Source organism: Podarcis melisellensis, assembly GCF_964234715.1.
Source record: "Podarcis melisellensis genome assembly, chromosome: 1".
In the NCBI taxonomy this organism is placed as follows: domain Eukaryota; kingdom Metazoa; phylum Chordata; class Lepidosauria; order Squamata; family Lacertidae; genus Podarcis; species Podarcis melisellensis.
In genome coordinates, this window is record NC_138528.1 from 19248166 (window position 1) to 19262068 (window position 13903).

The window sequence follows — 13903 nt, forward strand, 5'->3', positions numbered from 1 at the left end:
AACTTCTCTTTCAGCAGGAGCTAACGGAACCCATGCAAATATTAAAGTAACATCATCCATTACATATGAAAGTGAATTAGATTCAAGCCATGTTGGAAACAATGGCTCATTAATAAATCGCAGAACTAGAATCATTTTAAAATGAGACCATATAACACCGGTCTTGAAAGACCTACATTGGCTCCCAGTATGTTTCCGAGCACAATTCAAAGTGTTGGTGCTGACCTTTAAAGCCCTAAACGGCCTCGGTCCAGTATACCTGAAGGAGCGTCTCCACCCCCATCATTCTGCCCGGACGCTGAGGTCCAGCATCGAGGGCCTTCTGGCGGTTCCCTCATTGCGAGAAGCAAAGCTATAGGGAACCAGGCAGAGGGCCTTCTCGGTAGTGGCGCCCACCCTGTGGAACGCCCTTCCAGCAGATGTCAAAGCAATAAACAACTACCTGACATTCAGAAGACATCTTAAGGCAGCCCTGTTCAGGGAAGTTTTTAACGTGTGATTTTACTGTATTTTTGGTTTTTATGGAAGCCGCCCAGAGTGGCTGGGGAGACCCAGCCAGATGGGCGGGGTATAAATAATAAATAATTATTATTATTATTATTATTATTATTATTATTATTATTATTATTATTATTAAAATTTATAGTAGAGGAAAAAATGTAGATCTCTTAGCGCAAAAGAATTTCAATTAAGGTAGGCAGCAGATGTTGCCGCTGTTTCACAATACTGGCCATTCTGATATGTCATATATACCCTAGCACAAACTGGATTAAAGTTCACCCAACAGTTTAACATTTGAGAAGCCTACCATGCTATATGCAAGATGCATGTCCCACTGTGATCAGTGGAGCTTACTCCCTACTAAGTGTGTTTAGGATGCAAATTATGAAATAGCAGAAGAGGAGTCTACACATTTAAATATAGTTCTCAACTGAATTTCATTTTTAGGAAGGGAGAACAACAGCTCATCTTAGAGTTGTCTGAGGTCCAATTAATATGCAAGACTGTCTCATCTTCTAACCAAAGTTAGATTGAAAGTGCTTATTGACTTTATTAAGTTCACACACTCCTCCCTCTTCCAATCTAGCAATAGGTCCAACTTTGGGTTTGGAGCCAACTATGCTTAGCATAAAATATTGCCATGCAAGGAAGCCCGAGGTGATACTTTTAGAAGCCACTTTGACACTCAGGATTTGTATGCAATTCGACACCATACTGAGGAGGCATACAAAGTACCATCTGGTCCAACTGAATTGGATCAATTTCAATTACTGCAGCCCACGAATATCCTTGCAGGAGAGTCTGAGTGACCACACGTGGCTCATCAGGGGGATTGATGGGACAAGAGGGATTAACATCAAGACTTTGGAAACTTAGCGTTATGCGATGTTAGCTGCTTCCAACACTTTCTCCTCTATTCCAAAAATAGTCATGCATTACCAAAGATTCCTGCATTGCAGGGGGTTGAACTAGTTGACTCTCAGGGTCCCTTCCAACTCTATAATTCTTTGATTGCTTTTTTTTTTTTAAAGTGCTGTTAGATTTATCAATCCTTCCCTCCCCTGACACGTATAACTGTCTGTCTCTTCTGAAAAATAGTATTATAACAATAAGCAAAGTGTATTTTTCCACCTATAAATGCTGTTTGACTTGATAATGACAAGTGTTTACTGGAAGTACTTCATAATTCAGAATACCATGATCATTTCTTCAGATTAACTGAAAGTTATTTTTTACCAGTCAGAAACAGGACAAAACACTTCTACTCTAGAATTTCTCTTCTAGGAAACTAAGCTTCTGAGAGAGAATTTATCCACGCTTATCATTTGTCCTGCTCTTTCCAGCCACACTTTAAAGCTCCCTGTCCAAGCAACCTTTTTCTTTGTTCTGGATCTTCCCCCATGAAAACACACTATTTAAAGATGAATTGAAACAAACGTTAATTTGGGTTTTTGTGGGGAGGGCTCTGGAGCAAAAAAAAAAAAGTGGGGATGCTCAGACATGAAGCTATAAAATGCAGACTGTGCCTAGAAAGAGCAGAGAAAAGGTGTGTGTGGATAAACCCCAGAATGGGAAATGTAAAAATCAGTGCTGAGCTAGGAACAAAATCCAGATCAAGCTGCACTTTGAAATCCAGTCGAGACAACTGCTAAATGCTGAAAGTCCCTTCATACACTGTCCTTTACAAGGATCATGTCGATCTCACATACCAATCATAAGTAAACTAATGAATCAACCTCAGAAAAAGAGGTTCTAGTTCTTAGGATGGCAAGGCTGCGTGCCAAGATGTTGATCCTATAAATTCTCAAAAAGGAGAGCAAGGAAAGAAAAGGTGCAAAGCAAACTATGCAAATGACCAACTATTTATTTATAGCTACGAGTCTTAGTTTTGTAATAAAGTTGGCAACCTGGCAAAACGTGAATGGAAAGTATTTTTAGCCTAACTTGTTACATCCTGTTGGTTTCTTGACCTCTGAAATGGAATTCTTCTGGATAAGCTATCTGAGTTTGGGACAAGTTTATGGAGATGTAAGGCTAATAGTCATGATGGCTGTGTTCTACCTCCAGCACTATTAACTGGGACTGAGAGCTGTGATCACATTACAACTGTACTTTGCCAGCTACACAGTGGTGTCTTCCTGTTTTAGTTTTAATGTCATATGACCTTTCCGTAAGCCATCTTGGGAATTTGATGATCAGCACGGTACAAATCTCTAAAAGTGAATAAATATTCATCAGCTCTTCAAGAGATTATCTCTATTCTTTAACCCAGTGCTGCTGTGAAGCATGGCACATCTATTCTAAAAAGAGTTAGGAAGAAAAAATAGTTTTGGATTTGTGTATATATTTATTGTCATTCATTCATTCATTACATTTAGATCCTGCATTTTCTCCGCAAGTTTTTCCTCCTCCCTTATTTTTCATCTTCACAACAATCTTGTGAGGTAGGTTAGGCTGGAAGATAGTCACTGGCATCTGAACCCTGATCATCAAGATCCTAGTTCAAAACTAACCATTATACTATGAACGATCCTAGTCCAAAACTAACAGCTAGACTATGAATCCATTCAACTACATTATGTGCAATTCTCCCACCCACTTACGGATACGTTACCATACCAAACAAGTGAATGCTGATTGGATTCACGATTCACACCAAGCTAAATGCCAAGATAAACCAATTGAACAATTCTAGAGAGAGTAGAGCTGAGTGCATTAATATATTAATTGGTTCAATTAACTAAAGTGTGGCTTTTTTACCTGAATTGTAAATCAGAGCACTTCCCTTTCAAAGATCCTCAGCACAGAGAATGCTTTTTAAATCTATATACAGCTCTCGATTCAGGCAAGGCATTTGAAGATTATCTTTCAGAATACAATTTCCCAGTTTGGGGAAAGGAAAAGGAAACTTACAAATACCATACAACCATCACCTGTATTTAAAGTCAACTTAGAGGGAAAGATCAACAACATGATCCCAAAGATATTTACTTGGAAGCAAGACCAATTATTTCAGTGCAACTTATAGCTTCAATTAACTAAACATCAATAGGCTAACAACCTGAATCATAGACAAAAATCAATTGCCAGGGTGGGGGTTGAGGGGGATGAGAAGAGAGTCACCAGCTAAGATTAATTCTTGTTTGATTGAGGCTTTATTCTCCAACTGCCTGTTTCAATGCAAGAGCAATCACATCAATTTACACTGAAAGAGACTCAAAAAGTGATGGGTCCCAGATATTTATTTAGGTAGATTTATATCCTGCCCTTCTGTTGCAGGAAATTGGTAGTATCAGATGAAAAGGGTCTTACTGCACTGCTACGAGATGGGCTATGCACAACTGCTGCACTAGTGCAGCAAAATATCCAGTGCAGTAAGTCAGGCCCACGCAAATCCAAATGCAGTATTTGCTTTCAACATTTTAATGCATTTCATAGAGATGTGCTAGTGTATAGCTTCTGCTATTGTTTGGCTCAGGCAACAGAAGCCAATTGATTGCCTGTCCTTAGCAATATTCCCTTGAAGTCTCTGGAATAATGATTTCTTGTTCCGGAACATACGTTATGTGAACGGAATGGAAAGATAACAGCTTCTTCTCTAAACTATCCATTTTTTAGTCCACTTCAAATTTCACTCCTCTTTGTTAAAATATGGTTAGACTGAAAGATTAAGAAACTCTAGCTTTTAAACATATAGGCTACACCAGTCAACATGTCAAGCACGATCTATTAATTTCAAGTATACTAATGAACATTGTATACAGTGCTTCCTGGTGACAAGACTTCACTATACAATACTGTTAATTCCACAATTACTGCTATGACTATTCCTATATATATTTCAGGCTGTACTAGCCGACAAATCAATATTGTTTTGCAGTAAACACCTGGATGGTTTAGTCTAGTCAAACCTGGCTATGGGGTGTGGCACTCATCTCGCTTCAGGCTGAGGGAGGCAGCGTTTGTCCACAGACAGCTTTCCGGGTCATGTGGCCAGCATGACTAAACTGCATTTGGCGCAACAGGACACCGTGATGGAAACCAGAGCACACAGAAACACCATTTAACTTCCCAGCGGTACCTATTTATCTACTCGTGCTGGTATGCTTTCGAACTGCTATGTTGGCAGAAGTTGGCAGAAGTTGGTAGGGTGTATGGGGTGTTAGAGGAGGAGTACTTCTGGTAGCAGACACGTCATGCTCCTTCTGTTGTAGGTTGTTGACTTTTGGCCCCTACCCTGCACTCAGCTCCCACTTGTGGCTCCTAGTAGCTGTCAGCTCATGACAGAAGCCACACCCTGATAAATGGCACACCCGAACCATCACCCTACTGCCACATCCCATTGGTTGAAGCATTCCAGCGCTCAGTCTAGTACTATCACTTCATCCTTCTCTTCAGTCGGTAGCTCTGAGCGCAGCCATTTGGTGCCAATGCTTTCCTTCTTATCCAGCTTCCTTTTGCGGCTCTTGCTTTCTGGGTCATCAGCATTAGCTGAAAAACCTTCCTCAGTCTCAACTATCAGTACATCATCATCTTGAGCTGTGGGTGCTGATTCCTGTATATACACAGCAGCCTTCAAATAAATCTTACACTTGAATCATAAATAATGTCATTTCATGACATCTCTGTCAATACATATATTCGCTGAAGGTTTTTCCTGTTTATGAATAACAAAGCAGTCAAATATGCTTTTGCAAAGAGATGGACTCTAAAAAGGAAAAGAAGGAACTGACCTCTTTCTTTCTCTGCCTCTGCCTCTGCCTCTGCCTCTCTCTCTCTCTCACACACACACACACACTTGTAGATAAGAGTTCAGAACTACAGGCATTAAAATCAGCATTTATACAGAGTTCATACGAAAAATATTGAAATACACACATTTGGTGCATCAATGTTTTACCCATGGGATACAACCAAGTAAATATCCATCACAGAAATGTATCACTACAACAAACCCAAAATCCCACTTCTAATCTTTTTAATTACTGTTCATGAACAGCATTATGCTAGTACTCAGTAATTATATTCTGATCAAACAGCCTGGTGTCCAATACCAAGCTTATGAATAAAATTCTGGTAAGTAAAATACTGGATATTATATAGAAGTACAGTGGTACCTTGGGTTACATACGCTTCAGGTTACAAACTCCGCTAACCCAGAAATAGTACCTCGGGTTAAGAACTTTGCTTCAGGATGAGAGCAGAAATCGCCCGGCGGCAGTGCGGCGGCAGCGGGAGGCCCCATTAGCTAAAGTGGTGCTTCAGGTTAAGAACAGTTTCAGGTTAAGAACGGACCTCCAGAACGAATCAAGTTCTTAACCCGAAGTACCACTGTAGACTGAATGCTTGGTTTACATGCCATTACAGGAATAACACATCTGGTGGTTTATCTGTAGAACAGTCTCTCTGGCTGTTCACTATCATGTCAATTAAAGATTTGATAGCCTATAGCAGAGATGGCGAATTTTTAGCCCTCTGGATGTTGTTGGACTCCCCACTCTCCTCAGCCCCAAACAGTACATTCAGAGATGGTGAGAGCTGTAGTCAGCATTATAGGCGGGACCACAGGTTCTCCATACCTGAGCCACACAAGGACTTCCTGCGTGAAAACTGTATCTACCATGTTGAAATGCACAAAAAAGGAAAACCTTCTGGGTAGACACCAGCCAAGATCCAAAGAGCTTTTTCCTAGCTTTCACGTGAGTTCCAAGGAGACTTGGGTGGATGTGTGTTTTTCCACTTCAGCCCCTTACACTGTGTGAAGTGGCATTTCAACAGCGGTTTGTGATGTGGCACAGAGGTCTCCATAAAAGAGAAGGGAAAAAACCTCCCAGTGGCGCACGTGTAGCTCTTGGGCAAGGCTAAAGTAGCTCTTTGGACTCAGGCCAGTGACAATAAGATGGAACAAGCCTTTTGCTCATGAAATATAGTCAAGTCTCAAGTGTGCATTTGTTCCCTTTCCTCTTCCAGTCTGGATTTCACCTACGTGACACCCATTTCCAACAGCACTCACTCGCTTTCCAGCTGAAAAGAAGAGGCATTAAATACTGATCTGAATTAAAAAATAAAGACCTTAAGTGCAGGCTTTGCTGGAATGTCTCCATTCTCTGAAACATCCAAGTCCAGTATACCATCATCCTTCTGACCAATGTCCTTGAGACCCTGAAGAAGTATTTCCCGTAACTGCTCGTATGGTGGTTTCTCAGTATAAGTCAGAGACATCACCGTTTCCATGTATTTGGCTATTTCATCTGAAATAAATAATAAGTGTCTATCTAAGGAGATTGAATTATACTACAAACACATTCTAAAGTGATTCACCTAGAAAATTCACATAATTCTATGCTACCGCTCAGCCATGGCTGTTGTGCAGAATCTGATTTCAAGGGTTTACTCGGAGTAGGACTTATGCTGAATATCACCCTTCGTCATGAAAAAGCCATCCTAGCATTTCAGTAAGAAAGCACTACAAACAACCCTGCAATTTTGCTTTGGAAGGAGGCGTTTACATAATACACTAGTCTTGCTCAGGAGTGTTTATTTCAATGAAAATAGACTTGAGTCCAATGACTTACACTTTCTAAGTTCAATTCATTCAGGAGTTTTTAAACTTCCCGGAAATTATGTCACGTTTTCCAGTATTTTAGACATAAAGTGCTTGTTTTGTCTGCAGGCACAAATACACACATCTCTCCAGCAAGCAAAAATTGTCATGATCTGAAAGCCAGTCATGTTTCCTGTGTGCTGCATGCTATGACTGAAGAATCTGGATCCTCCTGACATCCCAAATCCCACTGGTGGTCTATGTGTGAACGCTAAACGATCTTAATAGCTGTGAATTTTGCCCCCCCCTGCATTAAAATGAAAAAATATTTCCTTACAAGCCAATCCTTTCATCCTGCAATTTCACGACAACCTCAACTATATTTGCAAAATGCAAAATGTACAAATATGTAGCAAGTTGTTCAAGGGGTTGTTTTAACTTTGTTTGGAAAATGAGCACCCGAAGCTCTCCAAAAACAAGCACATCCTGGACACTTTTTGTTTCAACAAAACCCCTTTGAATTCTTTTTTATAATTCTTGTCAAAAAATTTTTTTCAAAAGTTTCATTATGGGTTAATACGACAATTGAATATTCTTACCTGGTTTATCTTTTTTAGAGAAACACTCACTCATCAAGTCTGCAATATTATCTGTATACCTGATGGGGGTGGGGGGAAGCAGACAAGTTATGTTTAAGAGATCAGCAGCTAGTATTTTTGGTGAATATTCTCCCTTAGGTAAATAAGTGTGTATCAACACAATGATGAGAGTAAAAATGGGGCAAATCCCTTAAATTTTTAAATTATACTTCAGTACTGAATAAAATATCCAATTTTCTAATATAATACAATCTCATTTAGTAACATTTGCTCAAAATATACAGGCAATCAAAACTGTGGATGAATGAAAAGATTATTGCATTATATTTTTGATGGATGTGTTACTATATCATGAAATTCCCAGAGAATCATGCATGTATATCAAATAGGAAAGCCGGGGCCTTTAATTAGACCAACCTGGGTTGGGAAAGTAGAGAAAGTCAGAACTTTCAAGCAGAAATAATAGGCAAATTGAAATTACACTGAGAGAAGAGGCTGGAAACATCTTCAGAGCTGAGGGCCACATTTCCCCAGCGGAATGCTGTCAAGAGGCCTCACACCAGCAGATCTACTTGCAGAGGATGGACTTGCAACCACACACTTTGCACAAGAGATAAGCCCCTTTCCCTCCCCACAGATGGTTGAGACAGAGCTAGATGAAATCTCGCTGTGGGTTACAGCCAACCCACAGGTTCCCCATTCCAGCTATGCAGAGCAAGGAGGGGTGATTACCCTGTAATTCACAAAAGCTAGGGCTAAGCTGCTGCTAGCAAATGAGGAACACTGTGGTAATGATTTAGCATCTAGGTTATTTCAGGGCAGCTTGTTCAAAAACAGATCTGAGCCCAACGTTAATAAAACTATGATCATGCTATTCATGTCAGGAATCTGTTGCAAACTAAGAGGGATGTGGGATGAGTAGGTAGTATGTACTCATTGCCTAGAAATTTTCAGCAGTAACAGATTATACTACTATGCCCTTGTTTGCAGTTTCTGGCTACCAAGGCCCCACCAGACTGTTGCAAAAAACAAAACAAAAAAACCAGCAGTGCACAGGTGGGTGCATTTAATGAGATTCCTAAGTTTGGATGATATGTGCAATGAGAATGATGAAAAGTGGATGGTGAGCTACTTGTTCAACAGCTACACTTTCCATTTGCTGCATGTTCAGTATGTTCACCTGTCAGGGCTGGCCCGCCCATCAGGCAGATGCCTCAGGGCGGCAGGCTCCTGTGGGTGGCGGTGCTGCTGTGTACCTGCTGCTCACTGCTGCCAGATGCTTGGCACCTCCTCCTGCTCCTTTGCCACTGCAGCCACACGCCACTGTCTTAGCCACGCCCCTGCAGCCTGCCTGCTGCTGTACCTCCTTGACCACCACTCAGGGAAGCCTCAGTGTGCTGGCAGAAGCAAGGGGCTGTGGAGGAAGAGGGGGTGGGAAGTAGATGGGGGGTTGCCTCAAGTGGCAAAATATCCTGGGCCAGCCCTGTCATCTGTTTTCTTTTATGTAAAATGAGGAATACCCACAATCAGTGTGAATACCTTATCCTATTATTTAAATAAGGGCTTTTCATTCAGTTAGGTGAGTATTGGAAAATAGAGTAATCTCATTCCTTTTGGGTAGTCAAGCCCCAACTATATATCTGACTAATATTTTGAATTTGGGGGCCTCACTATCAGCCAAGTTGAAAGATTACTATTTTGAATAAGACAAATTTGTGAAAATTTAAAATAAGAGTTTTACCTAATTTTGGAGTCTTTGACATAATTGGGGTCTTTCAGATTGTCTTCCCAAGGGAGTTTACCACAAAGCCAACAGATCATACAATAACCCAGAATTTCCAAGTCACCACGCCTTGATGGAGCTGCAAACAAAACAGAGCATTAACTTCACAGTTGTGTCTTATAGTCAATTTAGAGATATATAGATGATTTATAGATCAAGTTTGGGAACTATAAAATATTTTCTTAAGAATCCAAAAGGAGCCATCAATGTACTGTCACAGGGTCTTTCAAAACTGATGGACGGGATCTCTTTGGAATGTGTGGAACATTGGCCAAGATTTGGCATGGTACTATTGGTCACAGGCCTACAGGCGCTCATAGTTCAGGGTCTTCTAAGGGTGGATCATTATTCCAGTGTCATCAGTGAATAGAGAGGTGAGGTATGGTGAGTCCCCAGCTGCTGTTCTGCCTGGTTGGAGATTAAATGTGCAGGGAGAAGAGGTGTGTAATTGATGAGGTTTCTAAGTGGTGTCAGAGATTACTATGGCTGGGATCCAAACAGCTACTTTAGTGGTACCCAAGGATTTGCACCTGTCCAGTGGGGTTTCTTTTAGAACAGAAAATCCCATGCTGTCTCACAAATTGCTTTTGAGACTATCCTCAGAAGCTTGACAAGAATGGAGAGCCACTCATTGCATTAGCACAAGTCCAAAACCTCTTTGGGTTCAACATTTTCAAGATCCTGAACCTAGTAAACTTAGAAGACATGTACTTTGAGGCACAGTGTCCCATGCCACACTTCCTGATGGGACCCTTTTTAGTTTTATATTATTAATTTTTTTACCATTGGTCTCTGACTGTGGACAGCACAAGAATGACACCAACCCCTGGAACTGTACTTTTAAAACTCCTGTCTTACGAGACGAAATGCAACAATGTGCCATTGCTCTCACCACTGTAACGTACCAATGCAACTCATAATCTGAAAATCAATCAAGATTGCTTTAAAAAGCCTGGATCCAAAGAACAGATATGCATGCATGGAATAATGGAAAGCAATGCCTCAAGGGCAGTTTTTCTCCATATGCACCTTCCCAGACACTGAGATCATCCTCGTGTGCCTCCTCCACGAGAAGTCTGGAAGGTGGCAACACAAGAACAGGCATTTTCTGTGAGGGCTCCCCAGTGACGTTCGGCTGGTACCTTCCTTACACACCTTTAGGCGCCAGGTGAAAACATGCCTCTTTAACCAGGCCTTTGGCTGATTGACATCCAATTCCCCTTTAAATGTGTTGTGGAAAGGGAGGGGAATTATTGGTTTGTTTTCGTTCTTACTTTTATGAAGGATTTTGTGTTTTGTATATTGTGATTTTATGTTGTGAACCACCCTGAGGTCTACAGGTATAGGAAGGTATACAAAATGTAATAATAATAGTAAGCAAGAGCTTTGCTTTTATCCATTGTTTTCAGCAGCAGTACCCACCTGAAGCCGAAAGCTTGTGAATTTAAAAACAGCTAACCTCTTCTGTACTTAGAAATCCTGCTTAGAAAAAAAGGAGCGCTCTGGCTATGTGAAAGTAGCTGGGTGTAGTTCTGTGGTTCAGAATGTGCTTCGCATGCAGAAAGTCCTGGGTTCAATTCCTGCCGTTTCCAGGCAGGGTTGGAAAAAGACTCCTGCATGAAACCCTGGGAATGCCCTGTCAGTCAGTATAGCCAACACTAAGCTAGATGGACCAACAGTCTGAATTAGCATAAGGCTGCTTCCTCTCTCATCTTTGAATAAACAAAAAAAATTCCTTCCAGTAGCACCTTAAAGACCAACTAAGTTAGTTCTTGGTATGAGCTTTCGTGTGCATGCACACTTCTTCAGATACACGAAGTGTGCATGCACACGAAAGCTCATACCAAGAACTAACTTAGTTGGTCTTTAAGGTGCTACTGGAAGGAATTTTTTTTGTTTTGACTATGGCAGACCAACACGGCTACCTATCTGTAACTCATCTTTGAATGTACATTCATCCATTCTTTACCATCTAAGATCTAAACATATTTTTAAAGAGCTAATATGTAAAAAAAAAAAAAAAAAAAAAGGAGTCTTGTTTTATATACTTGGCAATATGATAAAATATATTAATATTTGACTGCCCAAGTAAGACGATCTGTACAAAGATTTCAGCACACAGGTGTCCGTTTGCAGACAATGTTGGTACAGTGGTACCTCTGATTGCGGACGGGATCCGTTACGGAGCTTCGGTCGAATCCGCAACCAGAGGGGCCGCTTCTGTGCATGCATGCGCAGCTAAACACTTCTGGGTCTGCTGCTTTCGCAACCCGAAGTTTACATTATCCAAGGGTAACGTAAGCCTAAGTGATAATGTATTATTATTCTCCAACACTACTACAATCTGGCTTGTAACATTGTTTCAAGTTATTCTGCTAATTATTTGCAGCTTTGTTCCCACTGTGGAATTCTAAATTAATTCTTGATATGTAAGTGGGCTACTTTAGACCAGTATTTCAACATGGCCACATTTTCAAGCTCGTGACCTTGCATTCACAGCAACCACAAGAAACGTTATGCAAGAAGCAAAGCAAAACTACTTACCCACCCCCTTGTGAGCATCAATACTAGTAAATTCAAGAGTTCCATCATGACACCTCTTGGGGTTCTCTTTATAATCTTTGTGGTTACCTTCTGGACAGTATCGATAGGCGAGGCCATAATCGACCAAGTACACCTATTAAGATTCCAAATGCACAAAGATGAGCGTCATCCAAGAATTTATAAGGATGCTTTTACAATACTTTCAAAAATTCTCTTATCATTCAGACTTCAAATGCTTAGGTTATACTTGAACAAACATCTACAAACTATTCATTTTTCCTTATTGCATTATTAAGGTCATTTATATACTGTCATTTATATATTTATATACTGCCACTTACAGATTTATATACTGTCATTTATATATTTCTAAGCAATGCACATAAACATAAACCATGCAGAATATAAAATAATAAAAAGTCATCATAAAACGGAACACTAGCTTCTACTGCCATGCATGTAAAGTTCAGCAAGGAGGTGCCTGTCTAATCTCAGTTGGGAGGAGAGCTCCATAGGTTTGGGCCCACAGCTCTGAACACATGGCTTCTAGCAGTTATGAGCCATGCCACCTGAGCCACAGGGGATCGCCAACAGAGATGTCACAAAATATCTCAGTGATCAAGCTGGGATATAAGGGATCAAGTGGTCCTTTGGATACTCTGGACCCATGTTGTTAAAGGCCTTGTGAATTAATTCAAGAACCTTGAACCTGGCTAGGTAACATAGGGCAGCCGGTGCAAGTTTTTAAGCACCAGGGTTATGTGCAGGTTGCAATGGAACCACTGTAAATCAGTGCCCCCAATACCTATCCCAGAAAGCCACCTTTGTCAATTGTATCAAAAGTTGCAGGTGGTTTGAGAAGCAGGAGCAAAGATGTATCCTGTCATCCCTCTATCAATCCAGGTCATCTATCAGGGTGACCAAGGTTGGTTCAGTCAAAAATCCGAACCTGAACCCAGAATGAAATTGATCTAGCTAGTCCACATCTTCCAGGAATTTCTCCAACTGCTCTCTCCGCTACCTTGCCTACAGAAGGGGCATTCATGACTGGGTGTGACTAATCATTGATTCCACGTACTCCAATATAACACAATCCCATAGTGAGATACTTGCTTTTTGTTGTTGTTAAAATGAAGGAAGAAACCAAGTTAAAGCAAGTCTACCTGTATGCTGTGTTTCTATCTAGAGCAGGGATGGGAAGACCAGTGGATTAAAACAACCTTGCAAATAAACCCACAAAAGTTACTAGCCTGTAACATTTTTTTGCTATCCTGCTGGGGATTGGCTCAGGAAACTCTGTCTCTGCTGCAGCAGCCCGCTGTATTTCTATGATGGGCATGGAGGAGGGTTTTTTCCTCTTCTGGCAGCCTGCTTGGTTTCTATGGACACAAGGCAGGGAAGGAGCACTACATCTCTCCTCCAACAGCCTGTTTGCTCACCTGTATGCAATTCTTTGTCACTTATGGCTACCAGGCTAGTGCTTAAATACAAGGCTGGGATTCAACTCCCATCATCTCTGGCCGTGTTGGCTGGGACTGATAGGAGTTAAAGTCCAACAACAATGGGAAGGCCACAGATTCCTGGTCTCTGATCTAGAGAAATCGAATACAAGCTTTAAAATAACAGTGGGGGGGGGGATATTTTAAACTATATAGGTAAAGACTATATTGTCTCATAATCCTTGAAAAAGAAACATTTGGTTGGCTGCATGGATCTGACCAAATTGCCCCAGGTGAGCTGGTGGAGACCCGAAGGCTCCGATTTGCGTCAAGTTTGATCTATAAGTTTGATCTATAATTTCTTTTTTAAACCTATCACGAATGATCAGTAAGATGGTAAGTGTTTTCACTCAGTTACAGAAGACTCCTGCTCATTTTTTAACAAACAGACACTACCCACTCAGATGGCAGAGGATGGTTTGCATCTGTTTGA

At 40.9% G+C, this 13903-nt stretch overlaps 1 protein-coding gene across 5 annotated transcripts in view; it reads right to left on the reverse strand.

Moving 5' to 3' along the window:
• VRK1 (VRK serine/threonine kinase 1) overlaps positions 1 to 13903 on the reverse strand; it is a 41994-nt gene that overhangs the window by 7663 nt on the left and 20428 nt on the right. For all 5 annotated transcript variants that reach the window (XM_081913402.1, XM_081913401.1, XM_081913400.1 and 2 more), the window contains exons 8-11: positions 11972 to 12104; positions 9386 to 9506; positions 7645 to 7703; positions 6574 to 6752 (exon numbers count right to left, since the gene is read on the reverse strand). In XM_081913402.1, the coding sequence (XP_081769528.1) occupies positions 6574 to 6752; positions 7645 to 7703; positions 9386 to 9506; positions 11972 to 12104 (492 nt within the window). The remainder of the gene's footprint in view (positions 1 to 6573; positions 6753 to 7644; positions 7704 to 9385; positions 9507 to 11971; positions 12105 to 13903) is intronic.